The 14,793-nt window shown below is 46.8% G+C and overlaps 1 protein-coding gene across 1 annotated transcript in view; it reads right to left on the bottom strand.

Moving 5' to 3' along the window:
- Nucleotides 1–14,328, bottom strand: part of Vwf (von Willebrand factor) — a 142,830-nt gene extending 128,502 nt beyond the window's left edge. The window contains exons 1-5 of the mRNA XM_059258637.1: nt 14,022–14,328; nt 12,482–12,536; nt 11,470–11,634; nt 502–604; nt 17–225 (exon numbers count right to left, since the gene is read on the bottom strand). Of these exons, the coding sequence (XP_059114620.1) occupies nt 17–225; nt 502–604; nt 11,470–11,634; nt 12,482–12,536 (532 nt within the window). The 5' untranslated portion in view covers nt 14,022–14,328. The remainder of the gene's footprint in view (nt 1–16; nt 226–501; nt 605–11,469; nt 11,635–12,481; nt 12,537–14,021) is intronic.
- Nucleotides 14,329–14,793: the final 465 nt, after the last annotated feature.

Here is a 14,793-nt window from a genome sequence, read left to right as displayed (position 1 = left end):
TCAAACAATAGCTTACCTTCCTGCATCCTGAAGTCATCTTCAGCAAAGACATTAAAGTCACCACACAGCCCACAGGTCTTGTTGAAGTGTCTGTCTGACATCAGGACTTGGAAGTTGCCATCACCATCAATTTTGGCCACAAAACCATAGGCCTCACTGGAAAGCTTGTAGTACCCAGCCTCAGCTTCTAGATAGAGTCCTTTGGAGGCATAGGGCATGGCGATGCTGGAGAGCAAAGGGCAAACTCATTGGGCTTCTGGATCTTGCCAACCTTCCTACCCAACCCCGGGTTACAGGCTTCAGACAGTGATGCTCAGTGATCAAGGCTCTAGACCATCATTGCAGAGCCCCGGCCCTCAGCCAGCCTGCTACTTGCTTCCTTTGGGCACATATAATTCCTGTCTCTGGGCCCCATTTTCTACATTTAAATTTGTATGAAGTGAGGAACGTGTGAGAAGAGCTCCGGGTCCTTTCCAACTGGACCCTGAGTTTCTGACTTACCTTTGGTCCCCTTGCATCACGGTGCCATTGACAAACAAATGGATGTCAAAAAACTCCCCAAGATACACAGACAGGCTCACTCTCTTGCCATCTTGGAAGTTCCCTGAAAGGAAAAAAAAAAGTACGCCCCAAAATTAATAAATTTGTTACTATCACCTCTGTAATTTCCATGGAAAACTCCCAAAAGACTCAACCAAAGAGCTACAAAAATCTCTGAAAATCCCACTCCCTCATCTTACTATTTGTCCAAAAGTACTAAGGGATGGATACATGGCCCTCAGTGGACTCGCGTAGGTATCACCGTGTCCTTCTAGGAGTTTGTCATCTTGGTGTAAGAATAGGACTCACCTTGAATGACCACAAATACAAGTAGTGTGAGCTTTTGGTACCCAATACTTTCCTGTAGTACTGTCATCTTAGGAGACTCCGAGCAAGAATCTATGTGATGTTTGTCTAAAACGGAGACTTGAGTCCCACTGTCTAACTGCACATGGTTTTCTGTGAGAAATCTAAAGAGTGTGGGGGAAGTTTAACAGGGACTCAGTAAGTTACTGATATCTCCACTAGTGATATCTGTATGGCCAAACACCTGCTGAAATGGTCTCTGTCAATGGTCTGGCTGTGAGGGGCAAACACGGAGACAGCTGTAACGGAAGCTGGGATGAAAGAGTGCGAACTGGCCAGGCATTTTCCACAGCATTCTCAAAACTTAGCAATCCGGAGTTAATGTGTAAGAAACACAATGTGAGGGCCGTTGATGTTCAAAGATAATGGGCTGTGTAGGAGATAAAGGAAGCAGAAGGGTCAACAGAGAACCTGAGTCTGGAGCCCTGGAGACAGAAATTGGAGGAAATCAAGAAGGGAAACCGGTGAAAACAAGTCAAATACCTTACAGAGAACAGGGCATAGAAATTGGGTGGAAAACGAGCCTTAGGGATGAGTAAATACATCTATATCTTCCCCTAGAGGGATGGAGGCTGTGGCCTCCAACTCCTCAGCAAAGTGGCAAGGAAGCCTATGGAGCCACGCCCACAGAAGACTTGGGGAGGTCTGTTGATCTAAGATGTTGCCACCAGAGTGGGGACCACTGATGAATGAGCTAAAGACAGAGCGAGCTTCTTCACTCCCTGAAGAGGCCGGACTCTGTAGAACCTTCCAGCAACACTGCCCGGAGAAAAGAGAGGTGCCAAACCCATTAAACAGAATGTAAAAGGCTGTCAATTCGAATTGAGATCCTACACCAGGCTGGACGAGCCAAACCAAAATGTTACCAACCGGAAACATGTTCATCCAACCTTCTGAGGAAACAGGAGAGAGAGCTATTGAGATGATGCAGAGCGCCAAGCTGTGTGTGCTTGTTGCCAAGCCGGACAACCTGAGATGGATCCCCAGGACCCATGTGTCGGAAGAAAAGAACCGACTCCCACAAGACATCCTATGACCTCCACACATGAGTAAATAAATAAACAAGTAAATAATGATGCAGGAGAGTGAGATAGAGAGAGGGGAGGGAAAGAGAAAGAAAAGGAAGAGGGAGGGAAGGAGAGAAAATATCGCTAAAATGTCCACAAGGAAATCAACTGAACACGCTCATCATTGTGTTCTCGGTCTTGTCCTTCTCCATCTGGGACCACACCTCCTCTGCTCGGCTCATTGTTTTACGGAATGATGCTGGAATAGAAAACACAGCTAACTCCAATCTCCTAACTGTCCTCTTTCAGCCCGGTCACACGTTTCTAAGCTGAAGGTCCGACATGCTCTGCACTTTTACTGATAACAGACTTTTTTTTATTACATGTATGTGTGAGAGTTGGGAGGGGTGGTATGCATGTGTCCTCTGCAAGCACAGCATGGGCTCTTAACTGCCGAGCCTCTCTTCAGCCTGAGAATAGTTCTAGAGAGTGAGTAGTCTCTGGCAGCAGCAGTTAAGCGGTGACAATCCAGGACCGTAGGTGACAGGCAGATAAAACAGTCATGGTAGACTTTCAGTGGTGAGTGCATGGATATCCTATTACTTTAGCTTTTCTATGTGCTGGGAAATGCCAACACTAAAATGATTTTTAAAAGATAAACAGTATCAAGCTCCAGTGTGCTAGCCCTCTCAAGGATCGTTCCTGTCCCTAGGCATTTGCTGTGGGTCCAAAGCCAAAGCCCATCTTAGGCTAGCCTGAGGCTTATACTCCCAACACCGCACACCAACAGAACCGGCAATGAGGCAGGGCAAGGACCTCTTCGTCTCCTTCCCTCTGGATGCCCATGACCCTTATGACCTCTAGCTTGTCTCCTCATGGGTCTGTTCTTCACTCACATCCCCAACCTTGTGGTGCAGGTGGACAAAGATGCTCTGTCTCCGTTTCCTAGGAAACCCCACCAGGTGTAAAGAGTACCTTCCTCCTAGGAAGACGAAAGGTTCCCTGTGGGCCTTTCCTTCTTACAGGCTCTCCCTCCTGTGGGGATTCAGGGAAGGTATCTGGGAACCAGTGAGCCAGGGAAGCTCTAGGTAGGGTGGTGCTAGGAAATGCACAGGAAGCCCCTGGGCAGCTGGGGTGGTGCCATGGCCACACAGCTCTGGACCAACAATTCTTTAAAAGATGTCATAGGAAGCTCAGAGGTCACTGTCACTGCCCACAAGGTTGTGCCAGCCCAGAATGCAGCAGGAGAAGAAAATCAAACAAGAAGGACCCCAGAGCCATGTTGGGGAGCATGAGAGCTCCCACCCTTCCCAAGAGAAGGATGAAGGGTGAGGGGGCACTCAGACTTGAGGAGAAGGAGGAGAAGGAGGAACATGAGGTCAGTTTGATTGATACACAAAGAGAGTCTGAGGAAAACAGAAACAAAATCAAGATAAAGTGAGGTATGTGATCCCAGCACTCAAGAAGGCTGAAACAGAATGATCACGAGTTCCAGGCCAACCTGAACTACATAGCATAACTCTGTCTGAAACAAAAAGGAAAGTGGGCCAGTTGTATCAACATCACATTACACATAAGTGACAGGAAAGGGGACAGACTGACATTGTGTAATAAGAGCTGTGGAATGTGGATCCCCCGGGTGGTGACCCTGACAGTCACCAGCCCCTCATCACAGAACATTTGAAGGACTTGCTCAGGACCCCAGAAAAGACCAGAATCAGGAAGTCCAGGGAACAGCAGTGTCAAGGTGGGCCGGATGTGAGCAGGAACAGGGTAGAGCTGGTGGCCCAGGATCTTCACCTACTGCTATGATTGTGGTCTGGAAGTGGATAGTTTAGCCTATGATAACCAGGCCCCATTTCCTACTCGGAGACAAGTGGAAATGAACAACATAGGGTCGGGATGGTTTAGCACTGAGACCTCCAGTGAAGGCAGAACCGTGGAGAACCTGTGGCATTCCTAACCCTGCAAGGGGAGGAGGCTTCAGAGCGGTGGCCCACACCCACTGCAGGAGTGACCAGTGGATCTGAGGGGATTGGAGGACACAGTATGAGAGTGGGGAGGGTCTCAGAGGCCACCTGAACAAGCAGGGAGAGAACAGTCAGCTTGACTGCTCTCCTGGAACAGAGCGAGCATGCTCTCCTGGAACAGAGCATGCTCTTGTGTTTTCTGATCCCGCTCTCATGTCCTCCTACAAGACGAAGCTGCCTCACTAGGACCTCTCAGTTCATTGGGTTCAGCGAACCACCGACACCGACGGGAAATTCCTTCCATTTCATTGGCCTCCTTTCCCTGCTGCAGCTACTGTATAGCTGTTAGGAAAGCAGGCTGCTCAAAGTGTCCACAGACCCCCAAAGGGAACTCCACACCTGACAAACCTCCAAAGTCGCACTCCCTAGCACTGCTGGGAAAGGAAGGGCTGGGTGTCCACCCGAGAAGAAAGACAAACCAGCCAGGCTCCCAGCTGGCCTCAAACTTACTGTACAAGGTGCTTAGTGAGCCGTGAACAGTCAACCCTCACCCCTTCGGTGGGAGCAGGAAGCATCCAGCCTCATCGAAAGCATACAGGAAGCTTGAGTCCTGGGGGACACTCAAACATCAGCGAGGCACTCAGCCATCTGCATTTCTAAGGAACGCCACTGTGTCAGTGAGTCTGGATCAGGGAGTCCTCCGTCCAGACTCCTAACACAGTTCTGCTCTGACCCAGAACACAGACACTGAAGTCTGGACTGTGGAAGTGACTAAGCAGGCTTCCAGTTGCTTATGGCTCTCCTCAGGCTAATTTGGGAGCCGGACCTTGTGGCTATAACTCAGGAAGAGAAGGCTCTACAGAGCTGGAGGAATCAGGACCCCCAGATCTCTCTGGGGCCCCTATGCTGACTGTGGAAGGCATGAAAACTTGGCTTGGGACCTCACTCACAGGAGGGCTCCCCTTGGTATCAGGTAGGCTTTCATGAACAGACATAAACACTTTATCCAGGATATGAATAAGGCCCACAAACACCCAGACAGGAATGCAAATGATTTAGAACCAAGGAAACAGGATGTCACTGGAAAACAATTGAGCACAAAGTGACCCTAGGCCTATAAACGAAACCCAGGGCCCAAGGTCTAGGTTCCTTCCCTTGACCCAGGGCTCTGGTCCCCTCCCCAACACCGCTCCAGCCCACCTCCTACACATCACTAATACCAACAGGAACAGTAACCACCATCTTTCTGATATTACAGTAGGATTTGGGAGCAAATGCAATCAATCTACAGTAAAGTACTTTTGCTCTACTACTGGTTCTGACCAACAGCTTCCAGAAGACTGACTCTGACCCTTGAGAAGAGCAAGTTGTCATGAGAAAGAATCATAAACCAGTGGGAAGTCAACAGGGATGTCTGGAAATACATGGACCCTCCTTGGATCTCAGGTACCCCCTGGGTACCAAAAGAGTAACCCATGAGGCTGAGCCTCTCCTACAGACTTGTGTGGTGGCAGGAGAGGGTTACCATGAAAGAGAATCTGACCTTGACAGAAGTACATTGAGGCCAGCAGTGTGAGACTCTGACGTGTGAATCCAATAAACAGACATCCTGTGATGACCCAGATGCTTTTGTAACTTAGTTTGGATAGCAGGCCATGTTTTCAAAGAGCTGATCTCAACTGAGCCTCAGAGCACCTGAATCTTAAAGACAGGCAGCTGGAGAGACTGTGTTGCATCCCTGGGGACTGTGATGGAGAAGGGACGTGAGTATATGGCTCTTCTTATGCTTCCATCTCCCCACAGGGGCATAGCCTCCAAGTCCTTGGGAAGATGAGCCGATTGGCTGACCCAAGCTGATGAACCCCGTGCCAACCAGAGCCAAGTAGTCAAAGTGGATGTAATGGTGACTCTCAATTGTGCACTTAATGAGCTCTAGAACCACCCAGAAAAGGAGCCTCTGGGAAGGAGTATCTAGAATAGGTTGACCTGTGACCATGCCTGAGAAGAACTGTCTTGATTGGGTTAATTGAAATGGGAAACCCCATCCTAAAAGTGATTGGCGTCATTTCCTGGGCTGGGTCCTAAACTAAACAAAAAGGAGAAAAGTCCCTATCAAAAAGCACACGTTGCTCTCTGTTTCTTAACTGTAGATGCCATGTGACCAGCTGCCTCATGCTCCTGACATTGTGACGACCCTTGTAACCAGTTCTAGGCAAAAGATATCCTTCTTTAACTTGCTTTTGCCATGGTATTGTGTCCTATCAATGGAAAAGTGAGACAGGGGCCTTTCTGGTGGGGGTCATAATGACATTCCAGAGACAACAACACAGCCGGAAGGTTCCTTGGCTCTGGAGGCTCCCTTAGTAAAGGAGGAAGTTTGAGTTGGGCTTATGTGGGGAGAAAGAGAGCTCTTTCAATATGCTTGCTGGGTTCCCAGAGCCCAAAATGTGAACTCTATGCCTGGTCCTAAGAGTCTTTATGTACTGCTTACTGGCCTGTCTCCAGGCAGGGTCGCCGCAGAACAAAGCTAAAGCCAACAGAGCCCAGGCAGCACCCTTCCAGGGCATCGGCGTCTCCCTCCCTGCATCTGAAGCCATGGGGTAGAGAAGCGATAGTTTCCCTTGTCAAAACCTTGTGTCAAGGCTAGAGAGATGGCTCAGATTAAGGAGCATTCACTGCTTTCCAGAAGACTTCTGTTTGGTCCCCAACACCCCTATCAGGTGACTCATAATTGCCTGTAACTCCAGGGATCTGCAGGCTGTGGCATATACATGGTATATAGTCATACACGCACACACACACACACACACACACACACACACACACACACACACAAATAAAAATAAGGTTTTTTTAAAAAACACAGTCTAAACCATCCTCTGTCACTCCTACCCCTCCATTCTGACTCACCAATGTCCACAGTCAACAGACAGGATGTCTGTACCTCTCTGCCATGATGGTTAAGTTGGGAGAGCTCCACTTAGAATATACACTGGGGCCACCTCAGTGGCAGGCCTGAGTCCCTGCCTCCTAGTTGGGGCAGGAGGAGATTTTCCTCTCCTAAACCAGTCCCTAGCTGTTGCCTCTGCAGCAAGGTGGGACCCCCACAGCCCAGGGCTCAGGATGGTTTCCCCATCTTGTTACATCCTGAGAATGTCTCTGGCTTTTTGCAGCTCCGGCCTTGTTACTGTGACCCAGGCCACCCAATCCTTGTTTCCCATATCCCTGCCTGTGATGGTTTAAATAGGAATGACCCCCATAAGCTCAGAGATTTGAATGCTTGGTCATTAGGGAGTGGCACTACTTGACAGAGATTAGGAGGTGTGGCCTTACTGGAGGAAGTGTGTCACTGAGGATGGGCTTCAGGGTTTCAAATGCTCAAGCCAGGCCCAGTGTCTCTTTCTCTCTCCTCCTGCTGCCTGTGGATCTGGAAATAGAACTCTCGGCTCCTTCTCCAGCACCATGTCTGCCATGCTCCCTACCATAAGGATAGTGGACTAAACCTCCGAAACTGTAAGCAAGCTCCAATTAAATGCTTTCCTTTGTAAGAGTTGCCATGGTCATGGTGTCTCTTCACAGCAATAGAAGAGTGACTAAGACACTTCCCCTCACCAGTACTCTAGTTCTTTCAGACCCTTCCTTGCTATGCAAGATTCCAGCCTGCTGCCTCCCAGCCTGCTGAGTGGAGCAGACACTCTGTGATGGTTTGAATGTGGATGCCCCTCATAGGTTCATATATTTGAATACTTGGTCCCTAGTGGAATACTAGGTAGAATTATTTGGAAGGATTAGGAGGTGTAGCCTTGTTGGAGGAGGTGTCATACTGGGGGTGAGGCTTGAGGTTTCAAAAGACATGGCATTCTTAGTTAGCTTTCACTCCCTTTTTCTGCCTCCTACCTGCAAGTCAGGATGTAAACCCCCTGCTACTGCTCCAGATCCATGCCTGCATGCCTGACTGCTTCCATGTTCCTGGCCATGATGGTCATGGGTTTACCCTCAGGAACTATAAGCCTCAATAAACTGTTTCTTCTATGCTTTGCCTTAGTCATGGTGTCTCTTCACAGCAAAAGAAAAGTAACCAAGATGCTGTGGAATGTTGTTCTGTGTGCTGTGAATGTGTGTTGCTCTGATTGGTTGATAAATAAAATGCTGATTGGCCAGTAGGCAGGCAGGAAGTATAGGTGGGATAAGCAGACAAGGAGAATTCTGGGAAGAGAAAGGCTGAGTCATCAGCCAGACACAGAGGAAGCAAGATGACAAGGCAGAACTGAGAAAAGGTACCAAGCCACATGGCTAAACATAAATAAGAATTATGGGTTAATTTAAGTGTAAGAGCTAGTCAGTAATAAGCCTGAGCAAATGGCCAAGCAGTTATAATTAATATAAGGTTCTGAGTGATTATTTTATAAGTGGGCCACAGGACTGCAAGGGCTTGGCCAATATTGGATCTCATACTTATGATGATACTTGGATAGGAGAAGTGATTTCTAAAAATTTTAAGAAAAATCAAAAGGTCAGATCCCCCCCCCCCCCCGACAGGGTTTCTCTGGGTAGCTTTTTGCCTTTCCTGGAACTCACTCTGTAGCCCAGGCTGGCCTTGAACTCACAGAGATCCACCTGCCTCTGCCTCCTGAGTACTGGGATTAAAGGCATGTGCCACCACCGCCCAGCCAGATGTTTTAATTGTGGTAAATCAAGTCATCTGAAAAGGGACTGTAGACAAGGCATTCCTAAAAATCATGTTTTTTCTAGAAATAATCCAAACAGAAGGTCCCAGCCTTCTGGAATATTCAGAAGGTATGGCAAAGACCAGCATTGGACTAAGGAATACAGATCAATATGGGACAGGCAAAACAATCCTTTCCTATTGGGAAATGCCTTAGGGGGCCTCTTGCAGGCCCCCATGTCAAATTTGGCTCAATCATTCCCTGTCAGCATTGGAGAAACCCCTCTACAGAGAAATTAAAAGACTTGATATCTGTTGTTAAAAACCATACTGCTCTGGATGACAGAACAGTTTCAGCAGATAAAACAAAATTTTCAAGAGAGACCAGAAAACAGGTATTTTAGAAAACTTCTATAAATGATCAAAGGCCAAAGCTAAAAATACAAATAAATGGCATTGAAATTGAGGGTTTGGTAGACACAGATGCAGATGTAACAATAATTTCACCAAAATCTTACCATCCAGATTGGCCTCTTTAAGAGGTAAATGTTCAGTGTTTAGGAATTGGAACTTTATCTTAGGTAAACAAAGTGCAAGATGGGTTAAATGTATAGGGCTAGAAGGACAGATAGGAAAATTAAAACTATATGTGGCTAGCATAGCAATGAATTTATGGGGATGTGATTTGTTGCAGCAATGGAAAACACAAATTAACATTGCTCCAATCACAGAAACAAACTGTTAATTAATATATGATTCTAAGAAAAATATTAAAATGTATTCTTAAGGACAGTCACCAACTATTCAGGTCATATATAAGCAGGCCATAACAGGTGATGATCTTTCAAGATACCAACAGCCCTACCTTTAAAATGGTTAACTTACAAACCTATATTGGTAGAACATTGGCCTTCAACATCAGAAAAATTACAGGCATTAGAACAGTTGGTACAGGAGCAGCTAAGTGTTCAACATATTAAAGAATCGACCAGTCCTTGGAATTCTCCTATATTTGTTATTAAAATGAAATCTGAAAATGGAGAATGTTAACAGATTTAAGAGACGTAAATAAGGTGATTCAGCCGATGGGTTCTTTATAGCATGGAATTACATTGCCTTCTTTATTAACTAAGGGATGATTTATTATAGTTATTGATTTAAAAGACTGCTTTTTTACTATACCTTTACAAGAGCGGGATAGACAAAAATTTGCCTTCATAGTTCCTACTTTTAATAATTCCCAGCCTGTTGAAAGATACCATTGGAAATTCTTCTACAAGGAATGTTAAACAGTCCTACCTTATGTCAATATTCTGTATAACAGCCACTAGAACTAATTTGTAAACAGTTTCCTCAATCTATAATTTACCATTATATGAATGATATCTTATTGGCTGATTCAGACACAGATACTTTAGAAAAATGTTTAATGAAGAAAAGAGAATTTTGCCTTGTTGAAGATTGCAAAATGCTCCCCCCCCCAAAAAAAAAAAAAAAAAAAAAAAAAAAAAAAAAAAAACACAAAGAGAAGATTCTGTTGATTATTTGGGATATAAGATAGGTTTACAGAAAATTTAACCACAGAAAGTACAAATCAGGAGAGCTCAATTACAAACTCTTAATGATTTTCAAAAGTTGCTGGGAGATACTAACTGGCTACAGCCCACAATCGGATTAACAACTTAAGAACTAAGTAATTTATTTCAAACCTTACAAGGTGATAAGGACTTAAATAGTCCAAGAAAACTATCAGCTGAGGCAGAGAGAGAATTGGCTTTGGTGGAAAAGAAATTACAGGATTCACATGGGGATCACTTGGATCCAGAGCTTGATTGTATTTTAGTTATTTTACCATCTACTCATTCTCCTACAAGAATTCTTATGCAGAGAAAAGATAATATCATAGAATGGATATTTTACCACACAGAGTAAAAAATTAAAACCTTTGTAGAAAATGTTTCTGAATTGATTCTGAAAGGAAAGTTGAGACCTCATCAATTAGCAGGAATAGACCTAGCAGAAATTATGATGCCTTTTACTAATGCTGAAATTTTCTCATTATGGGCAGAAAATGAACATTGGCAAAGAGCTTGCAGTAATTTTTTGGGAGTGATTAGCAACAAATATCCCAAAAGCAGGAGATTTTAGTTTATAAAGAGAACTAACTGGATTCTTCCTCACATTGTATAGGGAACACCGATTTCTGGAGTGTCTACATTCTATACTGATGCAAATAAATCAGGAAAGGCAGATTACAAGTCAGAAAAAATAAGTAAAGTGGCTCAAAGTCCTTATGATTCCATTCAGAAAGCAGAGTTATATGCTTTTTTTCATGGTATTATTAGATTTTTCCAGAACCTCTTAATATAGTTACTGACTCTCAAAAAGAGCTGTTTTATGTATTGAAACTACTTGAACTTATTCCAGATGATTCAGAATTAACTTTGTTATTTATTCATCCTTTGTATAAAACACATATCAGATCCCATACAGGTCTACCAGGCCCTCTAGCATAAGGTGATGATGAAATTGATCAGCTATTGGTAGGAAATGTGCTAGAAGCCTCAGAATTTCATAAGAAACACAATGTTAACCAAGATATATGTTGCATTGGTGAAGAGGTTTTGCTTTTGCTTCCACAGGAGAAGAAAAGCTATGAATACCATCAAGGTTGATCAAGATTAGATTAGAACAGGAGAGACCTCTTACTTAGGAGAGGCAATAGTTCATAAAACAGTTTGGTCATTCAACCCAAATTAATGTATAAGACTAACAAATGCCTTTCATTTGATCAGGTATGAAAATATTTTATTACTAAAAGATAATACCTTTTCTGTTGCCATGTGTCATGAGAATTGGAACCCTCCCCCATCTCAGCTGCCCCTGTTCTGAGATCCTGCCACTGGTACCCAGGACTCACCAAGAATGGAGAAGGAATGTTTCTGGCAGTCCCCAGCCAGGAGGTAACTGCAGCCTCCTGTGAAGCTGTACATGGTTTCATCGAAAGTGTTAATGAAGTCATCCCCAAAGAGGCTGCATCGGGCCATTGATGGTCTGTCCGGAGTCTTTTCTGTGCAGAGGGTCCCTGAAGGAAGATCCCACAGATGAGCATGGTGGGACCATCAGCCCAAAGCTCTCTGGCCTCTTAGAAATGAGGTTGCAATTGACAGAAAGCGGAAACAGGAAAGTACTTTCCATTTCAGGCAAGGCCCCCTTTGCCTCTGAGCATGACCCCAGACTCATGACAATAATGGAGAAACAATCTTCCAGGACATAGATTCATTAGAGTGAAACTTACTGACTTATGAGATGATGCCCATTGTAGAAAAATTTAAGACTACAGAAGCAAACACAAGAGGATTAGAGTCTTCTGTGGTCCATCCCTGGGCAGTAACTCAGGGTGGCATTCCAGCAGTTATCTTTTTGCTCTGCTTCATGGCACATGGTCAGAAGGCACTACTGGCATTCCCAAACTCTGAACCCAGAGGGAAGGAAGGTAGGACAAGCAGTGTAGTGAGGGGTGGGGGGTGGTCTAGAACCCAGTCCTCTTGGTTCTGTGTGACTCTAGTGCAGTGGTCCCCTCTGTGACCAGCAGTCCCCTCATCTACATTCTGAGAGGTTCAACTAGATGACCACATGAAAACAAATACTGTCTCCAAGGCCTGGATTCCATCTTTCCCATCCTGTGCTCCCATCACATGGGACAGTTCTGTGCCACCCTGTCTATTCAGATATTCAGTTTGGGGGATGGGGGAGTTTAAATCAGAAACAGGGTGTTCTGTACAACTGTCCTAAGAGGTGACCACTGACTTAAAGTCACAAGCCTCACAGACAGAGCATGGGTGAGCTCCAGACACATGCACCAAGTCCTAGAAGGGGGCATTCCCAGTAGCCTTGGGCAGGGGTAAGGAAATAAAGCATTTGGTACCTACCTGGCCAGGTGAGGACCAGAGCAAGCAGCCAGATCTCAAAACTGGCAGGATTCATCTGCAGAAAAAAAGGAGGGGGGGAGAGTGAGATGGTTCTCACTGCCCAGAGAGACAGCTGCTAGGACATGCTGCTGTCAATGCATCAAGCAGGGTGGTATTTTCTTAAGTCAAAAAAATGTAGATCCTCGACAGGTGGTAGTAGTACATGCCTTTAATCCCAGCACTTGGGAGGCAGAGGCAGGTGGATCTCTGTGAGTTTGAGGCCAGCCTAGTCTACAGAGTGAGATCCAGGACAGCCAGGGCTACCCAGAGAAATCCCATCTCAAAGAAAAAAAACAAAAAGTGTGTGTGTGTGTGTGTTCTCACTGGCCCCCATGCCTCCCTTGAACATGGAAAACTAGTCCCCAACGTGCTCCCATGGCAGGCCAGCCCTAAAAGCAGCTATCCCAGCGAGCCACACTACACTGCTGGGTACCTTCTCCAGACAGTAGTGCTTGGACCAGCTGGGATGGGGAAGTTCTGTCTCTCTTCTGTCGTCCAGGCTAGCCTGGCATCCCTGGTCCCCACAGCCCTCCCCTCCAGGCTAGCCTGGCATCCCTGGTCCCCACAGCCCTCCCCTCCAGGCTAGCCTGGCATCCCTGGTCCCCACAGCCCTCCCCTCCAGGTTAGCCTGGCATCCCTGGTCCCCACAGCCCTGCAGCAGCTGAAGCAGAGATGCCACTCAGCCACCACCCAACTAGGAGGAGAAGGAACTGGCTCATTTGTTGCCACCGTCAGAACCCAGACTCGGAGACCAGTCAGAGGCCACCACTGGGTACTTGTTAGTCATCTGTCCTGGGCCATGAGCACCTTTAGTACAGGGGCTGTTGCTCTTACCAACTTCCCCAGAACCTGCAAGGACACTCAGCACCCAGTACATGCTCAACCACTGTTTGCTAAATAGCCTTGACAAGGGGACAGGGGTCTAACAGCCGTGGACCTGAGAAATGTCTCTACAACGTGCCTCACTCCACAGCCCACCAGACAAGACTCAATCTTGGCTGACAGCTCAGCCCCTGAACCCTCAGAGCCCCACCACAGCCCTTCTCTCCTGAAGAAAGTCACAGGAAACACCGAAGGTGCCACCTGAGGCAGACTGGGGATGGTGCTCATTCAGGCCAATGAAGAGGGATAAATATAAGTGTGAACAGAATACTTGTTCCTGGAAATGGCCAACACTGGGTCACAAAGCAGATGTCCCTCTCTCCTGTCCCCCCAGCACACTGGAGCATCCATAGCTCCCAGCAGGTACCCACGAAGGGAGGAGAAAGCCCCTGTCAATCCCATCTAAGATCTGCCAGGCCAGAAAGCCTCTTCAGAAGAAAAGCAGAACCCAGCGGTGAGAAGAGACAGAACGTGAGGGCCACGGTAGCTTTGAATTGTCCCTCCAAACAAAACCCTCCTGGTCCAGGCATAGGAGCCCCAGTCAGCACCTCAGGGACTGGGATCAGCCTTGTACCTCCCTTCCACAGCCGAGCCAGCTCTCCTTCCAAAACCATCTTACCTTCCCCTTCCAAACAGGGGCTGTATCTCCAACGTCCCTCGGGAAACTCGGCCGCTGCTCAATAGTGCCACCACTCCTAGGCCATTCTTGAGCAACCGCTGGATGGATGGGCTCAGGCTCTGAGCAGTCTTGCTGTCAAGCAGTCCAGGGCCTGCAAAGTCCTCACAGCCAGGGAGAGAAAGCCCAAGCTGTGACCGAGAACCCACCCCTCTGCACCACAGGAGCTGTGAGCTGCCACAACAGGGCACTGGTGTGACCAAGAACCCACCCCTCTGCACCACAGGAGCTGTGAGCTGCCACAACAGGGCACTGGCCTTCTCTTAATTACCAACGGGAAACAATGGCAGGAAGCAGTAGCAGAAGTACTTCCAGGCTGATAAGGCCTAAAGAGACAGGAGGGAGAGCTCCTGGAAGCTGCCTTAATGAGCTGCCTTGCTCTCCAAACACCACCACAGCTCAGTTTGGTCCCTGAGACTCCCCCCAGTGCCCCCACAGACAGCCAGGACCAGGAACAGTAGGTTTCCCGTGGCAGCATGGTCCAGGCTAGGGGAGAGAAACAGATTACATCAACATGGCTTCTGGATCAATCCAACTTCCAGGGCTAAACTACAGTGCTTTTTTTTTTTTTTTTTTTTTTTTTGGTTTTTCGAGACAGGGTTTCTCTGTGTAGCTTTGCGCCTTTCCTGGAACTCACTTGGTAGCCCAGGCTGGCCTCGAACTCACAGAGATCCACCTGGCTCTGCCTCCCGAGTGCTGGGATTAAAGGCGTGCG

This window comes from Peromyscus eremicus, chromosome 3 (assembly GCF_949786415.1).
Source record: "Peromyscus eremicus chromosome 3, PerEre_H2_v1, whole genome shotgun sequence".
Lineage (NCBI taxonomy): Eukaryota > Metazoa > Chordata > Mammalia > Rodentia > Cricetidae > Peromyscus > Peromyscus eremicus.
The sequence above is the reverse complement of the archived record's forward strand: the minus strand, read 5'-3'. Positions and strand labels throughout refer to the sequence as shown.